The sequence below is a fragment of the Myotis davidii genome, unplaced genomic scaffold (assembly GCF_000327345.1).
Source record: "Myotis davidii unplaced genomic scaffold, ASM32734v1 scaffold78, whole genome shotgun sequence".
In the NCBI taxonomy this organism is placed as follows: domain Eukaryota; kingdom Metazoa; phylum Chordata; class Mammalia; order Chiroptera; family Vespertilionidae; genus Myotis; species Myotis davidii.
Window position 1 is genome coordinate 887,386 of NW_006290305.1, and position 23,793 is coordinate 911,178.

At 48.4% G+C, this 23,793-nt stretch overlaps 1 protein-coding gene across 1 annotated transcript; it reads right to left on the bottom strand.

Annotated features, from left to right (window-relative positions):
- Window positions 1–1,129: 1,129 nt before the first annotated feature.
- On the bottom strand, window positions 1,130–21,078 carry MCM2 (minichromosome maintenance complex component 2). Its single transcript, XM_006763223.2, has 16 exons — window positions 20,972–21,078; window positions 19,707–19,939; window positions 15,560–15,735; window positions 15,192–15,449; window positions 14,055–14,274; window positions 13,585–13,792; window positions 12,309–12,443; window positions 11,806–11,997; window positions 7,258–7,351; window positions 5,873–6,123; window positions 5,634–5,760; window positions 4,927–5,039; window positions 3,776–4,021; window positions 2,815–2,997; window positions 2,417–2,572; window positions 1,130–1,951 (listed from the first exon to the last, which is right to left on the bottom strand). The coding sequence occupies exons 1-16, from the start codon at window positions 20,975–20,977 to the stop codon at window positions 1,841–1,843; spliced, it is 2,709 nt and encodes a 902-aa protein (XP_006763286.1). The 5' UTR covers window positions 20,978–21,078; the 3' UTR covers window positions 1,130–1,840.
- Between the last annotated feature and the right edge of the window lie 2,715 nt (window positions 21,079–23,793).

Sequence of the window (23,793 nt, forward strand, 5' to 3'; positions counted from 1 at the left end):
TGTCTATGACAATCAGATGTGAGGCCTTATTAGGCCTGTGTGATATTATGAATCAGAAATGTGTATTTTGGTTTTTATCTCAGCTCCTTGTCAGAACTCCTAATACCCTGGCAATTTCCTACGTGATAAGAACCATAGAATCCTCTTTTGCTGTAACATTTGGGTTTTATCATGGTTCCTGAACCAGCTTTGGAGTGGTAATGGTGATGTGTCTTGTTACTCATAACAAACCCCTTTCAACCACACCTGAGTTTCCGTTGAGGAGGTGACTTTAGGAAAGCCCCTAAGGATGGAGCCTGGTTGCCAGGGGAACCAACCTTGTGATTGAAGGGTTGGAGCTTTTAGCCTGAGCCCCTGACCTCTGGGGAGGAGAGAGGGTTTGGAGGTTGAGCTCATCACTAATGGCCAATGATTTAATTATCATGTCTACCTAATGAAGACTCTAAACAGCTCTAACTAAAGGGCTTTGGAGAGCTTCTGGGTGGGTGGACAAAAACACATCCATGTTCAGGGAGGGTAGCGCATCTCACTCTCTAGGTGAGGCAGGACAGTAAGCAGTTAAGAACATTCATTGGCAAGTGGAATGGGGAGACAGACAGAAAGCGGATTTAAACTGGCCTCATTCATCATCCTGACTCACCTGTCTCCTTCTCCTTGCATGACCACCCCCTTAAGCATTAAGCTCTCAGGACAATGAGGTTCTGGTTCATATCAAATAATCAGGAACAAAGCCTTGGGTCTGTGCTGGCCAGGTGGCTCAGTGGGTTGGAGCATCTTCCCGTGCACCAAGAGGTTTCACAGGTTTAATTCCTGATCAGGGCACATACCTAGGTTTGATCCTTGGTCAGGAGGCAACTGGTTGATGTTACTCTATCACATTGATGTTTCTTTCCCTCTAAAAATCAATAAAAATGGTCAGGAGGCAACTGGTTGATGTCACTCTATCACACTGATGTTTCTTTCCCTCTAAAAATCAATAAAAACATATCCTTGGGTGAGGATTACAAAAAAAAAAAGCCTCTGTCTATTGACCAGAGACACAGTTTTGGTCAAACTAGAGGTAACATCTAGGCTCAGTTGTGTTTCAGCACAGGGTATTATATGAAGACAGAATTGAGACCAACAGATAAAAGTATTTAGATTTTATTAAAAACTTAAACCACAGAAACAAATTAAATGTACAAACGAGAGAATGGGGAAATGATTAGGTAGGAGAAAAATGATTAACACAGCAAAGCTAAGCGCTATGAGCAGTGGTCCTCATTAGCATTATCAACCCCTCTGACCCTTTCTCCTGCAGGAAACCAAGCTGTGTCGTCACAGAGGGTAGAGGGGTTGGGGCCTTTTTCCTACCCACACGATTTCTCCACTCATAGAAGTCTAGGTGTGCAGGACGAAGTTCAGAAGAACACTACCTATAACTTGAACTTGCTCTTTAGCCAAAGTGGCCAAAGCATCCAGGATATAGAACTCAAGCCAAGAAAACCCTTATATGCTTAGCCATCTAAAAGGCTGTATCTTCAACACACTAGATTTGGTCCAGGATGAAGTGGAGGTAGACCTCCCATAAATGGTGGGTTACTGGGCAGTTGAAAAAGAAATATTGGCAAAGCATGCCCACCTGAGATGGTGAGAGAAGAAAAGAAGCCTAAGAAATAAATAACAACATTCCCAGCCACAACCCAAGCCCAGCAGCCTGGGGAAGCCAGATAGTTCAGCGGCCAGACCTGGCCCCACCACACTCCGTGTCCCCCGCAGTTGGGTTTTGTATCCTTGAAGCATGGGGTGACGTGAGCATGGAAAGACTTCCCAGCCAGAAAGAGGAAGCTGCTGTAGAGGCTCAGAACTGTTGGAGGATTATCTTCTGCTTCACGTCATGGCTGAACTTGTTCATCCGAAAGAGCTCACTGTCGTAAAAGGCAGAGAGGTTGTGGATGTTGATCTGGCGGGCCTAAAAGGAGAAAAAGTCAAGTGAGCCGTGGGAATGGATGCCAGATGCCCAAGTAGCCTTGGGTTCAGTTCGCTTTCTAAGGCCCGTTCACCGCAGGCTGGGCAGGCCTCCCATCTCCATTATAGGGAAAGTCAACCAGGGCAGAGGCTGGCTGTCAGGGTCTGAAGCTAGACACAGGCTTGCCATCTTAGCTCTGTCAACTGCCTGTGGGCTCAGGAGAGCTACTCAGTGCCCTGTGATGTCTCCTCTGTAGGATGAGATAACAGTAACAGGACTTGCCTGTTTTGGCTGCTGTCAAGATTATAAACGTATGGAACAGTACTCAGCACATTACAAACACCCAATAAATGGCTTTCATCTGAGGCCCACCCACTCACTGACAGAGCAAGGACCTTCTGCCCCCAAAGATGACTGACAGCTCCCCAGATAGCCAACCATGCCCTCCCCTCCCATCTGTGCCCGTACCTTGTCCACCAAGTCCTTCTCAGGCACTTCAATAGTGTCTTGCTGGGCTCCAAAGCGGTTGCGCTGATAAGTCACCTGCTCTGCCACTAACTGCTTCAGTATGAAGAGCAACAGCTCATTGTTATCACGCCGGAATGAAAGGTAGCGGGCAAAGGTCTGCATGAGACAAGACCAAAAAATCACCATCTCTCCCTACCAGGACACTCAGAACTAAAGGATGTGGTCATCCCACTCCCACCATGCTCCTTCACCACCAGCAAAAGCAGCCAGGGCCTTCTGCTGCCAGGCAGCACAGCAAAGCCAGTGCCAGGCCAGTGTCTCGAGATGCCCATGTGGCCTCCCTTCTGTGCTAAGCTGACCCTGAGCTCCTAAGGAACCCCACCTCAGTGCACACCCACCTTCCGCATGCTGCGCATGACACTGAACTTCTGCGTGTCGATGAAGCTCTCCAGCATCACTCGGATGGCCATGTTGACGTCATCCTCTATCACATAGTCTCGCAGGTGGATGCGCGCGTGGGCCTCTGCCATGCGGATCATGGACTCGATGTGTCGCACTGTGATGGGGATGCTGCCTGTGGCCTGGATAGGAGGATAGCATCAGACTTTCTTAGGCAGAAGAGAGGCCAGGGAAACAACAGTGGCAATGCCAAAAGCCCACACCCAGAGGGCACATCTAACCACCCTATGGCAGAAGTGCTCCACAGAACCAGCAGGTGAGCTCACCTTCTATTCCTTCTTGAAGTGTATAGTGCCCAGTGGATGCCTAAGCTACGGCCTGCCACTATCACACCTGCACATTTTGCCCCCAACCGTTCACTTCCATGCATCCCAGAATCTGTTATACTTGTGGCCAGCTGTCCTTGCTACTGTCATGTACAATGTAGAAAAAATAAGCTGTTGTTTCTATGAAAACTAAGTTGAATGCTCTAAGAAGACTTGATGAAAAGGTTAAAAAAAAAAGAGTTGTGATCTTGATTAGGCGTGTGAGAATGACCAATCTACAACAATTCTGTATTCCAAATGTTTGCATGCTGCCTTAAATCTTCATTTCATCCTACCATCAGAGAACCGAAACCAGTTCAGAGCACCTGATGATCTGGGTGAGATTTATGCAAAATCAACATGGAACTTAATCAGTGGCCGTCAAAAGACCTTGGTCCTATACCCACAGAGACAAATTCACGCACACGTAAGTGCCATCTGAAACAAAACACTTCAGGTATAAGGTATGTAAGTTTCCTTTAAAAAGCCTTCCTGCTTTAGCACTTTTTGGATTAACTGACTACAGGATGAGAAAGCTGCTGCCTATTCCTGCCCCACCCAACCCCACCCAGCCCTCTGGCTCCCAGGGCCGCACCATGGACTCTTTCCTCAGGTCGCTGTACATCTTGGCCACCTTGTCCTGGTCCATCTGATTGAGCTTCGGGTGGACCTTCTCCTTGGCATAGATGATGTACTTCTTCAGGACATCCTGCGGCAGAGGCTCCACGCCGAATGTGTTGGGCATGGTGGGTTCTGGGGTGCTGCCCAGCCTCTCCTCCTCCTTGTTACTAGGGTGGTGTCTGACGTGGCTGCCGACCACGAAACGGGCCAGCATCTCATCCTAAGACAAGATGGAAGAGGGCAGGTCGCGGGGGAGGCTCGTGGCCTGGCTGGGAGAAGTCAGCTAGCTAGAAGAAGTGCAAGCTGATATGCTTCAGAAGAATGTTCTCTCAACACTTATATCCCAAGCCTACTATGTGCTAGGCAGCTCCAGGAAGCCGGGTCCATTGGTAAATGTGACCGCGCTCTCATGGAGCTCACCTCCCCGGGAGGGTAGAAAAGACAGTTTTAAAATCAATTACAGAAAGTAACATGTGCTAAGAAGAGAAGTAAGGCTGTGTGAGGGCCTGAGGAGACTTCTCCAGGTGAGGCTGCTAGAATACCTCCGTCATCCGACAGTCCCAGAGAAGAGCATTCCAGGAAGGAAAAAGCAAGCTGGAAGCTCTAGCACTTTAAGGTGTGCATGAAGTGAGGGAAAGAAGGAGAAGAGATAAGTGCAGAGATCTCTTAGGCTGGCAGGCACAGCAAGGATGGTGGATTCTCTGAGAGTTACAGGGAAAGCTGCTAGCAGGTTCTTAAGAAGGAAAGGCATGACCTGACTTATGCTTTCAAAAGACAGGCTGGCTTCTAACTGGAGGTCTAAATTGGGCATGAGTGGAAGCCAGGAGACTAACCACCGGACACCACAGTACTTCAATGAGAGCAAGAGAAGCAGCAAGTGAACTCAGGCAGTGGGACCAATAGAACTTGGTGGCAGACTGTGGACTGTGTTGGGTGGACAGCTGGGAAGGGGACCAGTGAAGGAAACAGAAATCAAAGTTGACTTCTGGATATGAGAACAAGAGTGGAAAACACACCAAGGTCCATGTGGTGCTCCTTTCCTCATGTCTGGCATACCATAGGCCCCAAGCCTCATGCAGGTTCCCAGAACTTACTGCATGGAACCTGGGACAGGTGGTTGCGTACCTGGACTGGGTCCACTGTGTCCCGCACCACACACAGGATGTCGAAGCGGGAAATGATAGGCTCCGTGAGGTCCACGTTTTCTGAGAAGGTCAGGGAGGGGTCATAGCGGCCCCCTGTAACACAAAGGAAGCTGTCAGGGTTCATGCTCCCGCACACCCTCTCTTCTTGAGCCAGAGAAAGTGCTCTCCAATCCCAAGTTCCTTCAGTGACAGAGGGGAAGAGCACTTTGGCAGAGGAACTGGGAGAGGGTGGAGACTCAGCGCCTGCTATCTGAGACGGTCTGGACACGAGACAAAAGAGGCTTTCCCCGAGCCACAGCCTGAAATCACCTCGGACGGAAAGCATACCTGTCTCCTGGCAGGAACAGCAAACCGGACAGGCGAGGGTGCCGGGCTCTCTAAGCACTTAAGGTCTGGGAGTGGCAACCACTCCACCCACACTTAGACAATGACCTAGATTCTTCTCTCAGGTGTTCTAAGAATGGCCATGGTGGTTCTGAGAACATGGCTCAACAAAAACGCAGGCACATCACTGCCCGCTCTGGCAGGCCAGGCAAGAAAGAATCACCATTTGTTGCATAATTCCTAACCCAGATCTGGGACTGAAGGAGGGGTGCTGTGGGTTCCTGATTCCCAAAGGCAGGGTCTCTCTGGGTCTTGTCCCCTTTAGCAGGCCCTGAGCCCTGCCAGCTAGTGTGCCTGGTGTACCTATGGGGTTGGCAGCGGCAATGACAGTGCAGCGAGCCTGTAGTGAGGTAACGATGCCAGCCTTCGAGATGGAGATACTCTGCTGTTCCATGGCTTCATGAATGCTGGTTCTGTCCTGGTCATTCATCTGCAAGAGTCGAATGCACGATTCTCTGTGATATGCCTCATTAACACTTATCCTCCACCGTGGGCTAAGCCAACACACCCTGAATCCATCACCCACAAGGTCCAGAACCCACCTTGTCAAATTCATCGATGAGACATACTCCTCGGTCAGCAAGAACCAGGGCTCCAGCTTCTAAGGTCCACTCCCTGCTGACGGGGTGCCGCTGGACATATGCTGTGAGCCCCACAGCTGAAGCCCCCTGGCCGGTGGTGAAGATGGCACGGCTAGACACTTTCTCAACATATTTGAGGAACTGAGACTTGGCTGTGCCAGGATCTCCGCACAAGAGCACATTGATGTCACCTCGCACCTTGTGCTTGCCCCCTGCAGGCAAGGATGGGAGGAGAGGGAGTGGAGACGAAAGGAAGGTAAGGGGTAAAGGACTTATCTCCAATTTCTTAGCCTATTATGAATGACAACGAAATATTCTCTCCAGAAAGGGATGCAATACCCTAGGATCAGCAATGCCACTACTGAGCAATGAACCCAGAAAAATGTGTACATAGGAGGTGTATATAAATATGTTTTTTGTAAATGTAAAAAACTGGAAGCAACTTAAATGTTCTCTAACTAAAAAGATAACCAAATACATTATGCTATATGGATCATGATTTAACTTAAATTACATACAGTAATTTAAAAGAATGAACTTGCTCGGTAAGCACTAATACCAAAAGATACCAAAGATGTGTTTCTTGAGTGAGAAAAAGTAAGATGGATCCTTTATGCATACTCACTTATACACACATACAGGAACTGTAAAGAGAAACGTGCATTTTTGTGTGAAATCCTGTGTTTTCTAAGTACGTGTGTTAAACCTATGAATAAACACACAAAGGTCTGGGAGTGCACAAACCACAAAGACCAGAAGAGTGACCTACAGGGAGGGACCTAGGATTAAAAAGGGTGGTCGACAGTGACTTTGGCTTTTCTCTAACTTCTATTTAAGAAGATGTAATATAAGTAAAAATTCATGTATTTTGCCCTGACCGGTTTGGCTCAGTGGATGGAGCGTCAGCCTGCGGACTCAAGGGTCCCAGGTTTGATTCCAGTCAAGGGCATGTACCTTGGTTGTGGGCACATCCCTGGTGGGGAGTGTGCAGGAGGCAGCTGATCGATGTTTCTTTCTCATCGATGTTTCTAACTCTCTATCTCTCTCCCTTCCTCGCTGTAAAAAATCAATAAAATATATACATATTTTGAAATTCATGTATTTTTAAGTTAAAACAACTTTTTAAAAGATAAAGTTTTAAAAACAGGAGTGAAGCAAAGATGAATTGGCTCCTCACAAAGGAAGGCAATGGTACACCTAGGGACACTGTGATGCCCAAGATGCCATGCCCTGGGCTGTGTTCTCCCTGTGATGACCGAGCCACCTCTTGGAGCTTTAAATAAAGTCCTGCCTTGTCTGGTATCTAGACTCTGGCTCCTACCAAATTCCCCACAGAAGCTGCTCACCTGGGTTTTTGGGCTCCCCTCCGAACAGAGCCAGCGCCAGGCCTCTCTTGATGTCTTCATGCCCGTAGATGGAGGGAGCAATACTGGCAAAGATCTGAAGAAGGAAGGGAGCGAGCCATGGGAATAGGACCTCTGCTCTGGAGTCTGGGCCGATAACCACCCTGTTCCAGTCTTAGGGGATGGAGAAGCTCCAGCCCCAAAGCACCCACACTACAGCTGCTTCGATTCCACCAGATCTGGCCTTAAGCACGACCTTATGACTATGGGCCTTGTTATTGGTTGGCTCTTCCTGAGAATCACAGAATTTAATGCTTAAAAGAACTTTGGTCAGACCCCTTTATGTTGTCCTACTGTAAAAAAGACTACCCCAAGGTTGCAGATCAAAAGCAGAAAGGAGACAAAACCCAGGTTCTGACAGCAGGAAGACACCTCACATAAGCTCTGTGGTCAGCCTGTGATGGAGAAATACAATACAATAAATACAATACAATACAATACAATACAAAGCCAGATCTGGCATGGAAACAGTGTTAAGTGTCCTTCAATGGATGAATGAATGAAGAAGATGTGGTACATATATACAATGGAATGAATACAAATCAGCCATAAGAAAGGATGAAATACTGCCATTTGAGACAACATGGGTGGATCTTAAGAATATCATGCTAAGCAAAATAAGTCAGACAGAAAAAGTGAAGAACCATAAGATTTCACTCATATGTGGGATATAAAACAGAAAGCAACAAATGAACACACAAAACAATCAAAGAAAACTCAATGACACAGACAACAGTATGATGGTTACCAGCGGGAGGGGGGTAAGAGGAGGTTGAAGAAGGCAAGGTGGTCAAATATATGGTGATGGAAGGAGACTGAACTTTGGGTGATAAGCACACAATGCAACATACAGATGATGCACTGAAACCTATAAATACAGAGCATCAGGGAGACGCAGCCACCAGGAATTCAGGTCATTTCAACTGGTGAGTCACTGAAACATTTCCCATCAGTGTGTGTGTGTGTGTGTGTGTGTGTGTGAGAGAGAAAGAGAGAGAGAGGAGAGAGAGAGAGAGACAGAGAGAGAGAGAGAGAGAGAGAGAGAGAGAGAGAGAGAGAGAGAATGCAAAATCTGCTGAATGTTAAGATGAAACGAGACATTAGAGACACATCTTGCTGATGGGAGTCAGCTTCCACCTGTGCATGGCTGTGCCTTCACTATTCTCAACCTTTCCGCCCTCTGCAAAGCACTGTGTCCTCACAAGCCAGACTGAGCGGCGTGGGAAGCACCAGGCCCCGGGATGAGGCTGTCGGGAAATCGGCACTAGACGTGCTGAGGGAGGCCCACCCCCACAGTGCTGGATCCAGCTGTCTGGTCTCAGCCACCAGCCAAGTGGAAGAGTTACTCCCTCCGGCTTCCCTGAAAGCACGGAGATGGGGGAAACCCGTTTCTAGGAACTGGCGCTCGGGGTCAGCCATCTATTCCGTGTATGGACTCTCTCCACCAGAGCCAGGGCCGTATGACCGCAGGACCTTCTGGAAACAGGGTCTGCTGGTACCAGTGGTGCTGGTGCCAGAAAAGCCTCCTGCCACGATTTTACTAACTAGGAGTAGAGGTCTGTTTCCACAACACTGCACCTTTTTTGGTTCTTTCTCTGACCCTAAAATTTACTGCAATACCCAGTATAAGCAGAGGCTGTTAGCACTGTTAATATTAGTGGCTCACAGTGGTCCAGGTCTAGTGCATCTAGAGGCAGACGTTTCCAAATACTGTTTCCCACTGAAAGGAAAGAATATTTCCCACAGGGCTGTTTGGGGAAATAGCTGATTCCAGGTCTGGAGCAGGAGCCTGCAATAATCATAGCACAGAAACCTCAACGACATAAAACCTACAACTTTACAATCATGGAAATGCCAACACCAAACAAATAACTGAGAGAAGGGAATTGCTAAGTATTTTTAAGTGTGATGATGGTATTGTGATTAGGTTTTAGTAGAGTCTTTTAGAGACACATGCTAATATAGTGACAGATAAAATGCTGGCATTTTCTTGGAAATACTTGAGAGGGAGTGCAAGTACAGAGGAAACAAGTTTGGCCAGACTGGGACAACTGGTGAAGCTGAGTGAGAGATGTATAAGGGTTCACTATACCATTCCATATACCTATCTGGAAACTTCTGTAGTAAAGTTTTAAAATATAGATCAGGACCTGTGCTAGGGTACCCCATAGAACTGACAATTACTAAGTACACATGCATCCTCTGAAACTCTGGCTACTGTATGGAGGGAGCAGGGTGCAGTCATTGGGAGTCTCTGAAGCCAGACTACCTGGGCAGAAATCCTGGCTCTGCCATTTGTTAGCTATATGACGTGGGTGACTTATTTAAAACCTTGTGCCTTAGTTTATTCATCAATAAAATGGACACAGATACATCTAGATTATAGGGTCGTTATTACTATCTGGAAATTACCTAAATAGTGCCAAGCAGATGCTCAGTACTGGATACATATAACAATTTATTAAACCCTCATCTGCATTGGGGATATTGGAAGATACTCTGCCCCAGATTCCCTATCCTCCTACACACCGTGTGCCGTCAGTCCTAACTCTTTATCCAGACCGCTACTCAGAGCTGTTTTTGTAGCGGGCAGCCTTGCAGCATGAACCCGTCTTCCCCCTCCAGGACCACGAGGAGCAGCCTGAATCCTGCTTGCTGTGTATGGCAGGTTCCCAAGTGGACACCCCCTGCCTCCCTTTAGGGCAGTAGGGGAAGGGGCAACTGTATTATTGCCTACACTGCCCACCATGCCCTTTGGCTGACCCAGTGACTCTTGGAAAGTAACAGGCCAACTTAAGCTGATAAGAAGGGTAAATTCAAACCCAGACCTGACAGGAAATATCACAGTGCTTCCCATGAATTATTTCACTTAACCTCAAGCTCATGCTCTTAACTCTGTGTGCACTAACCCGTCACTCTTCAGAATACTCACCTGCATGCCTGCTGTGAACAGGAGACAACTCGAGGCACCAACTGAGGTGCCAGGCCCAAGGCTATGTTTACCTTCCTACTGGTCCTTTATGCTTTCCACATACCATGCTGGCACCTCCATCTAGTTTTTTATCCAGTTCAACTTTTTAAGAGCCTGTATTAGTAACAGCTAGCTGCTGAGTGGTCCACAGCTAGCATGTGTTCATCTGTTTAATCTTTGTAACAACTCTGCAATAGATACTACCATCATCTCATTCTTAGATGGGGGCAGTTCATCTGATCATACTAAGGATTATGCCAAAATTCAAATGCTGATAAAATATGAGCTCCATGAGGGCAAGGACCATGTCAGACTTCCCACCAAGATCCCAGAACGTGACCCTAGAAGGTATTCCAGGACTGAGTATGTTGGCAGAACTGAAGTCCTTCTGAGGCTGATGAATATCTGCGACCCCTGTGGATTCCCCAAGTCTTGGCAGGCTAAGGAAGGTGGTCCAGGCAGAGGTGAGCCATCAGATCTGGCCTTGCCCTCAGGGAGTTTACAGACTATAAAGAGAAGGAGCCCACTCATTAAATAAGTCACTAGGACCTGAACTGATTCACCTAAACCAGTGGTTCTCAGCCTTGGCTGCACATTAGAATCACCTGGGAATCTTTTTAAAATCCTGATTTCTGGGCCTCATCCTCTGGAAATTCTGTTTCTTTGTTATGGGGTGGGGCCACAACATTAGTAACTAACAAAGAGAATTTCCGGAGGATGAGGCCCAGAAATCAGGATTTTAAAAAGATTCCCAGGTGATTCTAATGTGCAGCCAAGGTTGAGAACCACTGATAAACTAGGCTCTTTAGGAGCAGAAAAGCAGAGACCAGAGAGACAGCCAAACTGTTCGGCATTAAGAACTGAACAGGAAATGGAGAGTGAAGCCGAGAGGAAAGAAGGAAACAAATTAAGAGAAGTCTGAGCCTGAGAACACTTACAACTTGGCAGCTGGTAACACCTAAGCAGGTAAAATGGGAGAGGACTTGTGTGAACAGAACTTTAACATTCTATTTGTTATCTTTGTGTCTACAATGCCAATTCCCTTCATCCCAACCTTCAGTGAAAAGGTCTACATGAAAAAACCAAAACCATACTGCGGCAGCGCTCTTCCTGGAGAAGACTGTGGGTAGGCGTCTGACACCAGGGCACACCTACCCGAGACAAGTTATTGCTATAGCTCTGCTTCTATTTCAATTTCATATGGGCTCCACATGACCTGATGAATCCTTATAACCCTGTCCTAACTGGGTGGGGACACAGGCTCAGGCCAATCTCACCAACATTTATGCTCTCCCCCTGGAGTGTGGGGCCCCCATGAAGGCAAGTTTACTGAGTTGCCACTGGAAGTAAAATAAGGGAACTCCAGTTTCCAATACCTGGAAATAAATAAAGACTGAGGTATCAGGGCAGCCTGGAGTAGTAGCCAAGGCTAGGGCAGCGAGCCCTGTGCACCCACAACACCCTCACTGAGCCCCTGGGTTCCCTGCAGAGCACAGTAGCCCTGCAAGGCTTCAACTTGCCTTCTCCCCGATCTGCTGGTCCTTGGAGAGGCTGATGATCATCTTCACATCTTCGTCAGTCAGTTCCCCCACAGCAACCTTGTTGTCCTTCTTGGCTATGTGGTTGGCTAAGATGACCGTGGCAAAAACGGGGAAGCCATTGGCAGTGTTGAGAGAGCCGTCGTAGTTGTTGTGGTAGATGCCGGTCAGCTCCTGGGAAAAGGCAGACCATATGGTCAGTGGGACCAGCTCCGGGCTCACAGTGGGAGCTGGATCTACCTCCACACCTGGCTTCATCCAATTGCTTCTCCTTTAAGTCCTCCATGCTACAGACATCAAGATGAGAAACTCAACAAAACCAAAGCACAACTAGTCCTCAACCCAGTGTTCCAGATAACTAGTCCAGTACAAGGGTCACTCAAGAACTCATCCCACTCCCCCCATCTGCCATCAACCCCTCCCTCAGCCCACCACAAATCTCCTTAGCAACTCAGTTCCCTCCCAGCCCACTCCTGGCCACATACTATCTCATCTCCGGGCTTGCAGCTGTCCACCAGATCGGCGAGGAGGATAGCATCCTTAGAGCGGGGCAGCCGGCCAGCCGCCACTTTGCCAGGACTCTCCTGAATGCGGATGCGCTGGTAGTTCTGATAGATGGTCTGCAGGGGACAAACACACAGTCATGGGACCTGTTCCTGTGGGGCACACTTCACACTTTTTCAAGCACTGAATGATGTCGTCTGACCTTGACCATGTAATACAGCAGTTTATAGAGATGCTGAGTCAAAATGTCTGACTTCTAATCTTTTGAGTCACTTCCTGGCTGGGTGACCCTAGCCAATTTCCTCATTGGCAAGACAGGGTAATAGTACTGCCTTAGAGGGCATGAGGAAGACTACATATGTTTCACCAGGCACCTGGAAAATACTCTAGAAATTCCAGCTATAATTATTAATCCTCTACTAGTTATTGTCTCAAGTTCCCTAGGGGTGGAACCTCAAGCTCTGCTCCTACACAAGAGACTTTTGTGAAGGTGGAATCCATAAAGGAGGAAAGTTAGACAGGGCAGGGAAGCCTGGGCAGAGACATGGGCTCTGGTGAAGTACAGTCTTACAGATGTCTCTCACCAGGCAAGACATACTTGAACTTTTAAACAGGTCAGCTTTAAAAGCACAACTTCCTAGGCATTTTCTAGCAAGGCAACTATGGTGAGTAAGCCAACACTCAGGGCAGCAAGGCACAAGGACATCTGTGCATCTACTGCAGGCACCATGACTTTATAGATGAAGTTGTTAACTACAAAGGCATATGCAATGTGCCTAGAGCTGTAAGGCCCAGAGGCTTTGAGCAGTGTTTCTTGAATATAGTGTCTAAGGTGGTTCCAATCCAAGAGCCCCCAACCAAAGACGCAGAGGCAGGTACAGAAACATTACGAGGAAGTGTCAATGGGACTGCAGGCATTCCATGTGAGTGATGGGCTGGAAAGCAGCTGGGCAAAAAGTGGGCCCAGTTTAGCCAGATCTTCCCATTTTTTCGTAAGAAGCCATCAACTTTGATGCTTTATATACAATCAATCAATTTTTAAATATTGGCTTGAATTTTTGAAAACATCTTGTGGGCAAAACTAAACAGGCTGGCCAGATAGATGTGCTTTGCCCTACAGTATGGCTAACACACAATACCTTCTTGCTTCCTCTGCTGCCATGCTGGTTTTCCAAACTGCCTAAAATGTCAGGCAGGCGCTTCATACCAGGGACCTGAGACAGGGACAGACAGCAGCCCGTGCTGCGTGCTTCTCACCTCTTCCATGTTGACCTCAAAGGGGCCAGCTGACTGGCACTCAGGACAGGAGCCGGGCTTCACCTCCTGGTTCTGGGACTGAGCGAAAGGCCCCAGCACAAAGCTACACTTGTTGCAGTTGTATTTGACCATGCTGAGCTGGGGCAGGACACCTGTGCAGCTGGTCACCACTCCGCTGGTACGGATCAGCTGGTTCAGATGCAGCTGCCTGTGATGAGAGGGTACCTCAGAGGCCTGGAGCCCCGATGCCAGCATGTGAGAGCATTCCAACATCAGATCCTGAAAATCTGGGGCCTGGCACCACCAGATCCATCGTACCCCACTCTATGCAAGCCAAACTCATGGCTGAGGCCTCTCCTTGGCTGCAGTCACCCGCCCACACCACCACCTTGAAAAGCTCTCTTGAATGATGCCTGAGCCACAGGGTGCCAAGAACCAGACCCTCGGCCCCTGCCCTGTCCTCAGCTCACCTCAGCGAGCGCAGTTCCTCCACCAGAGGCAGGTGGGAGATGCGCACGTGGATGTGGCTGGTGATGCGGTCGTACTTGGGGTACATGGCCAGCACGACCTCCAGAGCAGCCTCATCGAAGATCTGTAGCAGCTCTGCTGGCGCCTCTGGCAGGAAGTATGCCAGGACATGCTCCCTGGCTGCCAGGTCCTCATAGTTCACCACCAGGCTCTCACGGTTCTCTAGAGGGGAATAAAACTGAGTGTCAAGCCAGAGGAGGCGATTTCTGTCTCACTGTGCGAGGAGAGAAAGCCCAGCTCTCACTTCTAAGTCCGCCTTGCTTTAACTATGTGACTTTGATTCAGTGACACATCCTGAGTCTCAACTTCCCAATCTGTAAAATGAGGAAGTCACTGGGAGAATTAAGTAAAATAATACACACAAAACGGCTAATACAGCAGGGCTGCAACCTGAAATGGCTATAAGGACCAGGAAGGAAACCAAAGAATAAACTGTGTCCGATGTAAGACACAGGACCTGGAGGGGACAGCAGGAAACAAAGAATTGCCTGCCTCCTTATAAGATAACTCCTGTCCCACAGAAATATGCCGCTACTTTCTAATCAAAGTAGTAATCCGGGTTTTTACATAAAACCTGCCAAATTTATTTTTTTAAATTCTCACCTGAGGATATGTTTAATATAGAAACACTGATGTGAGAGAGAAACATCAATCGGTTGCCTCCCGTATGGGCCCCAACAAGGGATCAAGCCTGCAAACTAGGTATGTGCCCTGACCAGGAATCGAACCAGAAACCTTTTTTGGGGTCCTGGACAGCACTCCAACCGAGCCACCTGGCTGAGGCTGACATGCCAAATTTTAAACATGTTAAAATACACTTCAGTGTACAGCTGTGCTCCTGGGACAGTCGGCTGGACTGTCCTAGTGCAGACTCACAATACTTTTCGTATTTGTCTGAAAGATGGACATTGTGGGCACGAGGCCTGGCTCCTGACCAGCAACAGGGAAGTTATTTAATGTCCCCTACACCCCATGTCTCCATTCAGTGTGCTGTTACTGGGCCAAAGTGGTAATTTTCTGCAGGAGAGTTCTGCAAGGTGGACCACGGTGAGCAGAGGCCCGGAGTACAGAAGTCAAACCTTTGCACATGTCGCTGATGCGCTCCTTGAAGACATTGTGGCCATGGCTGTCCACATGGGTGCGCAGGAAATTCTTGAAGCGGTGGTGGATCTCCAGCCGGGGGCCGGCCATGCTCACCCACTCACGCACAGAGTGGCCCTTAAGGTCCTCTAGGTTCTCGATGCTCTCGATCATCTCGTCCTCCTCACCGTCCTCTGTGGCCCGCTCCACATGGCGGCGTTTCCGGGTGGGGCGGTCCTCATCCTCTTCATCGCTGTCTGGGGACAAAGGGACATCCTGGAGTGGTCTTCCCTAGCACTCCTTCCCAGCTCCCAGAGGCTCTGAAAGCAGGACTAGTCCCCTTGGGGTTGTGGACGTCTCAACCTACCATACAAGAGCCCACGGCGCATGCGGCCCAGGCCCCTGCCAGCCTCACGATCGCGCTGCCGCATAGCCCGCTCCGCTGCCTCCCTTTGACTGGCTGTCAGCTCCTCTACATCCTCATCGTCCAAGGCCAGTCCGTCAGCCTCATAGGTGTCCAGCTCTGGGATGGCACGGTAGTCCCTGAGAGACCCCCAAATGGATCCTGTTAGTTTATACATATATAAAAACAACCACCCCAGAAAACAAAGCCACCAAAACACCACCCAGCAACTGGGCCTGGGCCTGAAGTTTCCAGGCCAGAAACACAGAGGGATCAAAAGGAACTCCAATGGATAAACCAAGTGTGGCCTATCCAGGCAATGAAACACTCCTCAGTTTCCAAAAGGAAGGAAAGTCTGACGCACACTACAATATGGACGAACCTTGAGAACGTTATGCTTAGTGAAATAAGCCAATCACAAAAATACAAATAATGTACAATTCAGCTTGGCATGAAAAATTTCTAGAGACGGTGGCGATAGTCACACAACAATGTGAATGTACTTAATGCCAATGAGCACACTTAAAAAAGGCTTTCAGAGAGTCAACCCCAGCTCCCTGAGTGGGCAGGAATCTCCCCCCTCAGACAGTGCAGCCTCAAACCCCTTCAAGTCCTGGGAAGGTGTTCTATTGACATCAGCCAAACCAGCCTCTCTCATATGCCTGCCCAGTGGCACAAGCATCTCAGCTTCTCCAAGACCATCAAGGGCTCATTTTCCACACTGTCATCTAGCAGCAATCTGAAGGGGAATGATGCCTTAACAAGGAACCTCTCTCCCTGCAAATTCTGGGAAGTAGACATCACTGCTCCATCAAAAATATGCGCAAACTGAGCATTAGGGAATAATATGACTTTTGCCAATAGTTGATCAGCAGAGTTGGGTGTCAAAAACCAATCCAACTACAAATCGTAAAGTTTGTTCCCCATGCCACACTGCCTTCCCAAGGTAACCCTCTTGACTTTTCACTTTTGTCAGTAAGTGGCGATTAGGGCAACTGCTACTACTTGGGTTTTCTTCTTGTTTTTTACTCTGTCAAACTACATTTTCAGACCAAGTAATCGTATACTGCTGATGCTAGAAACAGAAGCCAGGTAAATTTCTGGGCTCATCTGTTTCTGAATTCTTAAATTCTCAGGGAAAATGTATCTCACTCTTCAAGAATTTTAAGTCATAAAATGTCTTCAGCAAAATTCCATAAAAAAAATTGATAAATTGGACTTGATTAAAATTAAAATCTTTTGTGCTACAAAATACACCATTAAAAAAAGGAAAAAGACAAGCTACAGATTGAGAAAATATTTGCAAATCATATATTTGATAAAAGGACTTGTATCCAGTATAAAAACTCTTTAAAGCCCTAACTGGTTTGGCTCAGTGGATAGAGCATTGGCCTGCGGACTCAAGGGTCCCAGATTCGATTCCGGTCAAGAGCATGTACCTTGCCGAAACCGGTTTGGCTCGGTGGATAGAGCGTCAGCCTGCGGACTGAAAGGTCCCGGGTTCGATTCCGGTCAGGATGCGGCATGTACCTGGGTTGTGGGCGCTTCCCCAGTGGGGGATGTGCGGGAGGCAGCTGATCGATGTTTCTCTCTCATCGATGTTTCTAGCTCTCTATCTCTCTCTCTTCCTCTCTGTAAAAAATCAATAAAATATATTTAAAAAAAAAAGCATGTACCTTTGCTGCAGGCACATACCCAGTAGGGAGTGTGCAGGAGGCAGCTGATTGATGTTTGTCTCTCATCGATGTTTCTAACTCTCTATCCCTCTCCCTTCCTCTCTGTAAAAAATCAATATATTTAAAAAAAAAACACTTTAAAATTCCTACAACTCAAAAAGAATCTGGATACTTCTCTAAAGAAGATATATAAATGTCCAATAATCATGTGAGCCAAACCGGTTTGGCTCAATGGATAGAGCATCGGCCTGCGGACTGAAAGGCCCCAGGTTCGATTCCAGTCAAGGGCATGTACCTTGGTTGTGGGCACATCGCCAGTAGGAGGTGTGCAGGAGGCAGCTGGTCAATGTTTCTCTCTCATCGATGTTTCTAACTCTTTATCCCTCTCCCTTTCTTTCTGTAAAAAATCAATAAAATATATTTTAAAAAAAATCATGTGAAAAGATGTTCCACATCATTAAGAATCAGAGAAATGTACATCAAAATCCGAATGAGACACCACCTCACACACATTAGGATAGCTATTATTTAAAAAACAGAAAACAACAGGTGTTGGCAAGAATGTGGAAAAAATGGGAACCCTCATATACCATTTGTGGGAATGTGAAATGTTGCAGCTGCTTTGGAAAACAGCCTGGCAGTTCCCCAAAAGATTAACCATAGAGCCCTAGCCGGTTTGGCTCAGTGGATAGGGTGTCAGCCTACGGACTGAAGGGTCCCAGGTTTGATTCCAGTCAAGGGCACACACCTCGGTTGCAGACTCCATCCCTGGCCCTGGTCAGGGCATAAGGGAGGCAACCAATCGATGTGTCTCTCTCACATCAATGTTTCTCTCTTTATCTCTCCCCTTCCCTTCCACTCTCTCTAAAAATCAATGGAAAAATATCCTCAGGAGAGGATTAACGAACTAAATAAATAACCACAGAACTATCACATGACCCAGCAATTCCATCCCTTGGTATTTGTCAAAGAGAACTGAAAACATTGTGTTCACATAAAAACTTCATAGCAGCATTATTCTTAAGTGCCAAAAAGTGCAAAGAACCCAAATGTCCATCAAATGGTCATGGATAAAAAGATGTGGTCTGTCCATACAATGCAACATTATTCAGCCACATAAAGGAATGAAGTACTGACACACACTACAACACAGATGGACCTTGAAAACCACACTGTGAAAGAAGCCTGTCACAAAATATTATGATTTCATTTGTACGAAATGGCCAGAATTGGCAGCAAATCTAGGGAGATTATTGGCTGCCTAGGGGTGGGGATGGGAACCAGGATTAACTGTAAATAGGCACAAGGACGCTTATTGGGATGAACGTCCCCAAAACGGAAATGTTTTAAAATTGGACTGTGGTCATGGTTGCCAAACTCAGGAAATTGACGAAAAAGCAATGAATTGTATTCTTACAACAGGTAAATTTAAAATATAAACATGTTTCTTAAAAAGCCATAAAAGCATAGTCTAATTGGGCCCAGCTAGCCCTCAGATACCTCTATCCAGAGGCCCCTGCAAAGGGCCTCTCGTTCTCTGCAAGGAAGGAGAGGTGGAAACAGAGGGTAGAGGATGAGGGAGGCGTGTACTGTCTGAATAACCCCACAGCACACAAGGACTTGTCCAGGGATGGTAGTCCCAGACTCCTCATTCCTTCCAGTCTGGCATGTACTACACACCCAGCCTGATTGTCTGGGATGACAGCACTTAAAGCAAAGACCTGAATGGTTCACAGTGCCCTTGACAGTCGGTGGATGGCTCACAAAGCATTCCCTGTGGACTGTGGGATGGCCTGTCCAGTCCTCTCACACACACCGATTCTGGAACGCCAAGTCTCAGGAGGAGACTGTTCATGAGGCTCCTGGGTATTCACGTAATTCTACTGCTGATGCACCACCAAGTCCCAGCTGTAAGTATGGGATAAAGCAGTAGACATCTAACCCTGCTTTCTCGCAAAGCTTACTCCACTGTGTTAGCATTAAGCCTCAATAACCTTTAATACATGTTTACTACTAAGTGTGAAAGTATACAACACAGGGCCCGGTGCAGATTAGGCACAATAAATGTTTGCCGAATCGAATCTAAATCTTGATTAATCGGCACCTGCCACCCCCTAGTCTGTTTCTCTGAAGTTGCAGAAAAAACACTCAGCTGCCTGCTTCCTGTCCTTCCCAGGTGACATCCCCGGTACGGTCCTCCAGGTTAGAGACCCCTTATATCTCCTGGGGCCACACATCTCATGGAGCTGGGGCTTATCCTGTCCTTAGGTGCAGTCTTAGCTACAGCAAGTTACAAAGACCAACACTGTGGCCCCAAGAAGCTGTTTGTCTCCCCCCAGACCCTGAACCAACATGCTCTCAAAAGCAAGGTCACTGACGCACAATGGGCGCTCTACAGAACTATCTGTGGAGTGCAGGGCCTTGACTGAAAGTACCTCTCCATGCCATCTCCAATAAGTTCCTCTCCATCCTCTTCTTCTTCCTCTAGGGGTGCCTCTGTGCCTAACAGCCCCTCAGACTCATCCTCAAAGGGAGGAAGGTCACGACCAGGGCTGGAGGTCAGGGCATCTGTGCGCCGGGAGCTTCGCCCAGGGCTGGAGGTGAGAGGATCGTTGCTTTGCCGACGGCGCCCCGGGCTGGAGGCCATGGTGAAGGATTCAGATGATTCCTGCAAGGGAAGACCAAGAAGATGAGGGCTGACTTAGCTTCCTATGACAAGGTGGCCTCCTTACAGTGATCCTGTCCTCCACACCAAATCCCTTCCTGTCTCAAGACTGCACTTGCTGTTTCCTTTACATGGAATGCTCTCCTGAGCTGAACCAATGGCTTGACACACCGGAACCAGCTCAAAGATCACTTCCCTCAACATCGGGTCGCTCACAACAGTGTTTTCTCCATGACAAGTCACCGAGGATACCTCACTTGTCCCTGTTTATCGTCTATTCCTCCCCATAAGCAAACATTCCCACCCATTTGAGCACCCGCATTGCGCCAGGCACTTCGATACATGAGCAACCAAAATATTAGGGGTCTTCCGTGGACCCGGACATTAGGGTGGTGAAGACCTGGGCCTGGGGCGGGTGCTGGCTGGAAGGGGTCAATGGGGGATAAAAGGAGGCATTTGTAATACTTCTAACAATAAAGATTTATTAAAAACTAAACAAAACGTAAGAGGTCTTGATGCTCACAGACTAGTGGAAGGGTCAAACAATGAACAAGACAAAGAGACAAAAAATATTACAATAAGAAGGGCACGAAGTTGCGGGACCTTGTCTGTCTTGTGTTACTCCCTGCTGCCAGGCACAGAGAGGGGCCAGCCAGCACGTGCGGAATGAGCAGGCGACAGCGGTCTGGCAGGCTGCGCCCCGCTCCGCGAGCCCAACGCTCCCAGGCTGGGACGGGAGGCAGCATCACCCGCCTCGAGCGGTGCACGCCCGCTGGCTTTGCAGACCCCGAGAAATCAGCTCCAAACCCGAGCCCAGGGGCCCAACCTCAGCCGAAGGACCGACCCCCGGCAGCGGGGGGTGGGGGCCATGGCAGGGCATAAGGCCAAGGAGGGCAAGGACTAGAAGTGCGCAGCGCCGCACCCCCCCAGAGTGGTCCCAGCTGCTGGCGCGCGCCCCCCACTGCCCCGCGCCCCAGGGGGTACTGAGGTGTGAGCCGCAGGGACCACTCGCAAGCCCCACACCCGCCCGCTCACCGCCATCTTAGCGCCGCGCTCCTCTCCGCTCCGCCAGCAAAACAGTTTTCCCGCGAAAAGTGGTTCACGTGACCCGCCACCCCGGGAGGCGTCTGAGGAAACATGACGTCATGACGTCGGCGTCTATTTGCAACCAGCGGGCGCGCAGGGGGCGTCCGAAGGGGCGGCCACGCCCACGACGCCCGGAGGCCCCGCCCACGACGCCCGGCCGGGCCGGGCCGATGACGCTGGAAGCCCCGCCATCAGCTGAGCCATGCGTGGCCGGTTCTCAGCACTGCCCTGAGCAGCAGTTTGGGAGCTGAAGTTGCGGGGGCGGGCAATGGGGACCCGCCCCAACTGCTGGCTGCGTGACCAAGCCGTTTTATAGACGAGGCAACTGAAGTTCAGAGCTTTGTTTTTTGAGGTCTTAACTCTTCTGGGTGGAAAATCCGTTTCAGCTTCAGTTTCAGCTTCTCCGAAAGCTCTCGGGCTGAATGAACACTTAAAAGCACCTAAACTCTCCGGAATTGTAGGAAGCCACTGTGTGTGTGTGTGTGTGTGTGTGTGTGTTTATTGACTTTAGAGAGAGGGAGGGGAGAAAGAGATCAATGATGAGAGGGAATCATTGGTCGGCTGCCTCCTGCACTCCCTCTACTGGTGATGGAGCTCTCAACCCCGGCAGGTGCCCTCGCTGGAATGGAACCAGCGACCTCTTGGTTCATGGGTTGAGGCTCAAGCACTGAACCACACCAGCTGGGCAGGAAGCCACTTCTGATGTTACCGTAGGAGCTATCCTCACTGAGAGGAGCAAAATGCAGGGATGTTCCAGGTGAAAGAACGACTGTTGTAAAGATGTAGCCTGCATGGATGGCACCGTGCGTATCTGCAAGCAATTCCGTGGTTCAGGTTGCACAGCTTGTGATACCCAGAAAAGGGCAAGACTTGAGGTTGGAAAGCCAAGGTCAGGAAGATCTCCCGAGTCATTGTAGGGAGTTGGCGCTTCATCCTGAGGGCAGTGGAGAGCCACGGAAGGGTTTTGAGCAGGTTAGACGAGTACTATGGGTTTTAGGAGAATCCCTCGGGCTGCCTCTGGGTGGAAGTGGATTGAACCAGGTTGGAGGCGGTCGCTGTGGCTTTTCCTCCAGTTACAGGCAGCTCAGGCTATGAGAGGACCCTTGGTGAACCCGGCAAGGATAGATCTCAGTCCTCTTGGTACTTCAGTGCAGTGAACCAGCACCTCTGGATAGGACCCAGAATATGGGGCTGGAGAGACTGTGAAGACTAAAAATATTCAAGGAATATTTAGGAGATGGAGTCTATCAGTCATAGGGATTAAGGACAGCAAAAGGGAGGCATCCAGGATGACACCAGGATTCTGGTTTCGGTGACTAGGAGGAGGATGGCACCACCTCTGAGACGTTGCACACAGGAGGAAGACAAGTAAGTTTTGGGGGAAAGAGGATGAGTATGTTTCTGGCTGCGTTGAACATGGGTCCTGAGTGCAGCTATGAGGATGCCATTTGACATTCATTCATGGGTGAGGCTCCAGAAGGAATAAATAAAAGGCTCTCCACTGATTCTTCATGTGCCTCATTCAGTGGAAACCTTACTTAATTTTGATCTTACTCTGCATGTCTCTGCTAGCAGACTAACCTCCTGTGAAATTCCTTTATTGTCTTCATCTACTGTGATGATAGCTCTGCGTAATACTCAATCCTGCTACTCTCCTTCCTCTGTTCTTCAACAAAATTCATCATGACTGCCTGACATTCAGACCAACTACTAACTCCTCAAACTGACTTACTGAAAACACTTCTTGAAAATGCTGAGTTAGTTTGATTTACTGATGGTTCTTATCTGGAATATGAAATAGGCCACTATTGAATAGGCCTTGTCTCTAAATGAGACCATTGAGGCCAGTCCAATGCCTCAGGAAATTTTGCTTAACGAGCGGAACTCTGTGCATTAATTTGAGCTTGCAATTGGTAAAACGGCTAACATTTATACTAGAGCAGATATGCCTTTGGTGTTGCCCATGACTTTGGTATGCTCTGGAAACAGGATTCTTGACTTCCAGACAAAAGATTTAAAAAAGTCCATAGGTTTTAGAACTCTTAGAGGCTATCCAGTTACCTAAATCTTTAGCAGTCATAAAAGTCCCTGAACTTTCATTGGCAAACACGGATAAAAAATAAAGGTAATCATTTGGCTGACACTGGTGCTAAATTAGCAGCATTAAAACAATCTCAGCCCCTAATGGAAGCACCTATGCTACCGACTGAAGCAGTTAGAGATTTAAAAGATAGGGAAGCATAGAATTTAGATGTTCAACAAAATAGAAAGTAGTGGTTAAAGCATGGCTGTAAATTTGACCCTAAAAGAAACTTACGGGTAGGTCCAAACGACCAACCCTTCTTCCCTGATTGCATACAGTATCACATATTACAATATGTACATGACTTAACTCACTGGAACCCTGAAAAAAATGGTTTCATAGGGAAAACAGTCCTATATAATAAAAGCCTAATATGCTAAGTGTCCGACCATTCGTTCGACCATTTGACCAGTCACTATGATGCACACTGACCACCAGGGGGCAGACATTCCAACCAGTAGGTTAGCTTGCTGCTCAGTGCGCACCCACAGGGGGAGCTCTGCTCAGCCACAAGCCCAGCTAAGTGCTACGAGCACAGCAGCGGTAGCAGGAGCCTCTCCCTCCTCCTCTGCAGAGCTAAGGATGCCCAACTGCAGCAGGGAGCGGGACTAAGCTACAGTTAGACATCCCCCAAGGGCTCCCGGGCTGCCAGAGGAATGTCTGACTGCCAGCTTGGGGACCAGCCCTC

Coding starts and splice junctions, on each gene's coding strand:
- MCM2 (XM_006763223.2), bottom strand. Junction 4,022..4,926: donor ACACAGTGGACCCAGTCCAG/GTACGCAACCAC, acceptor ATCTTGTCTTAG/GATGAGATGCTGGCCCGTTT. Junction 2,573..2,814: donor TCATGCGCAGCATGCGGAAG/GTGGGTGTGCAC, acceptor TGTCTCATGCAG/ACCTTTGCCCGCTACCTTTC.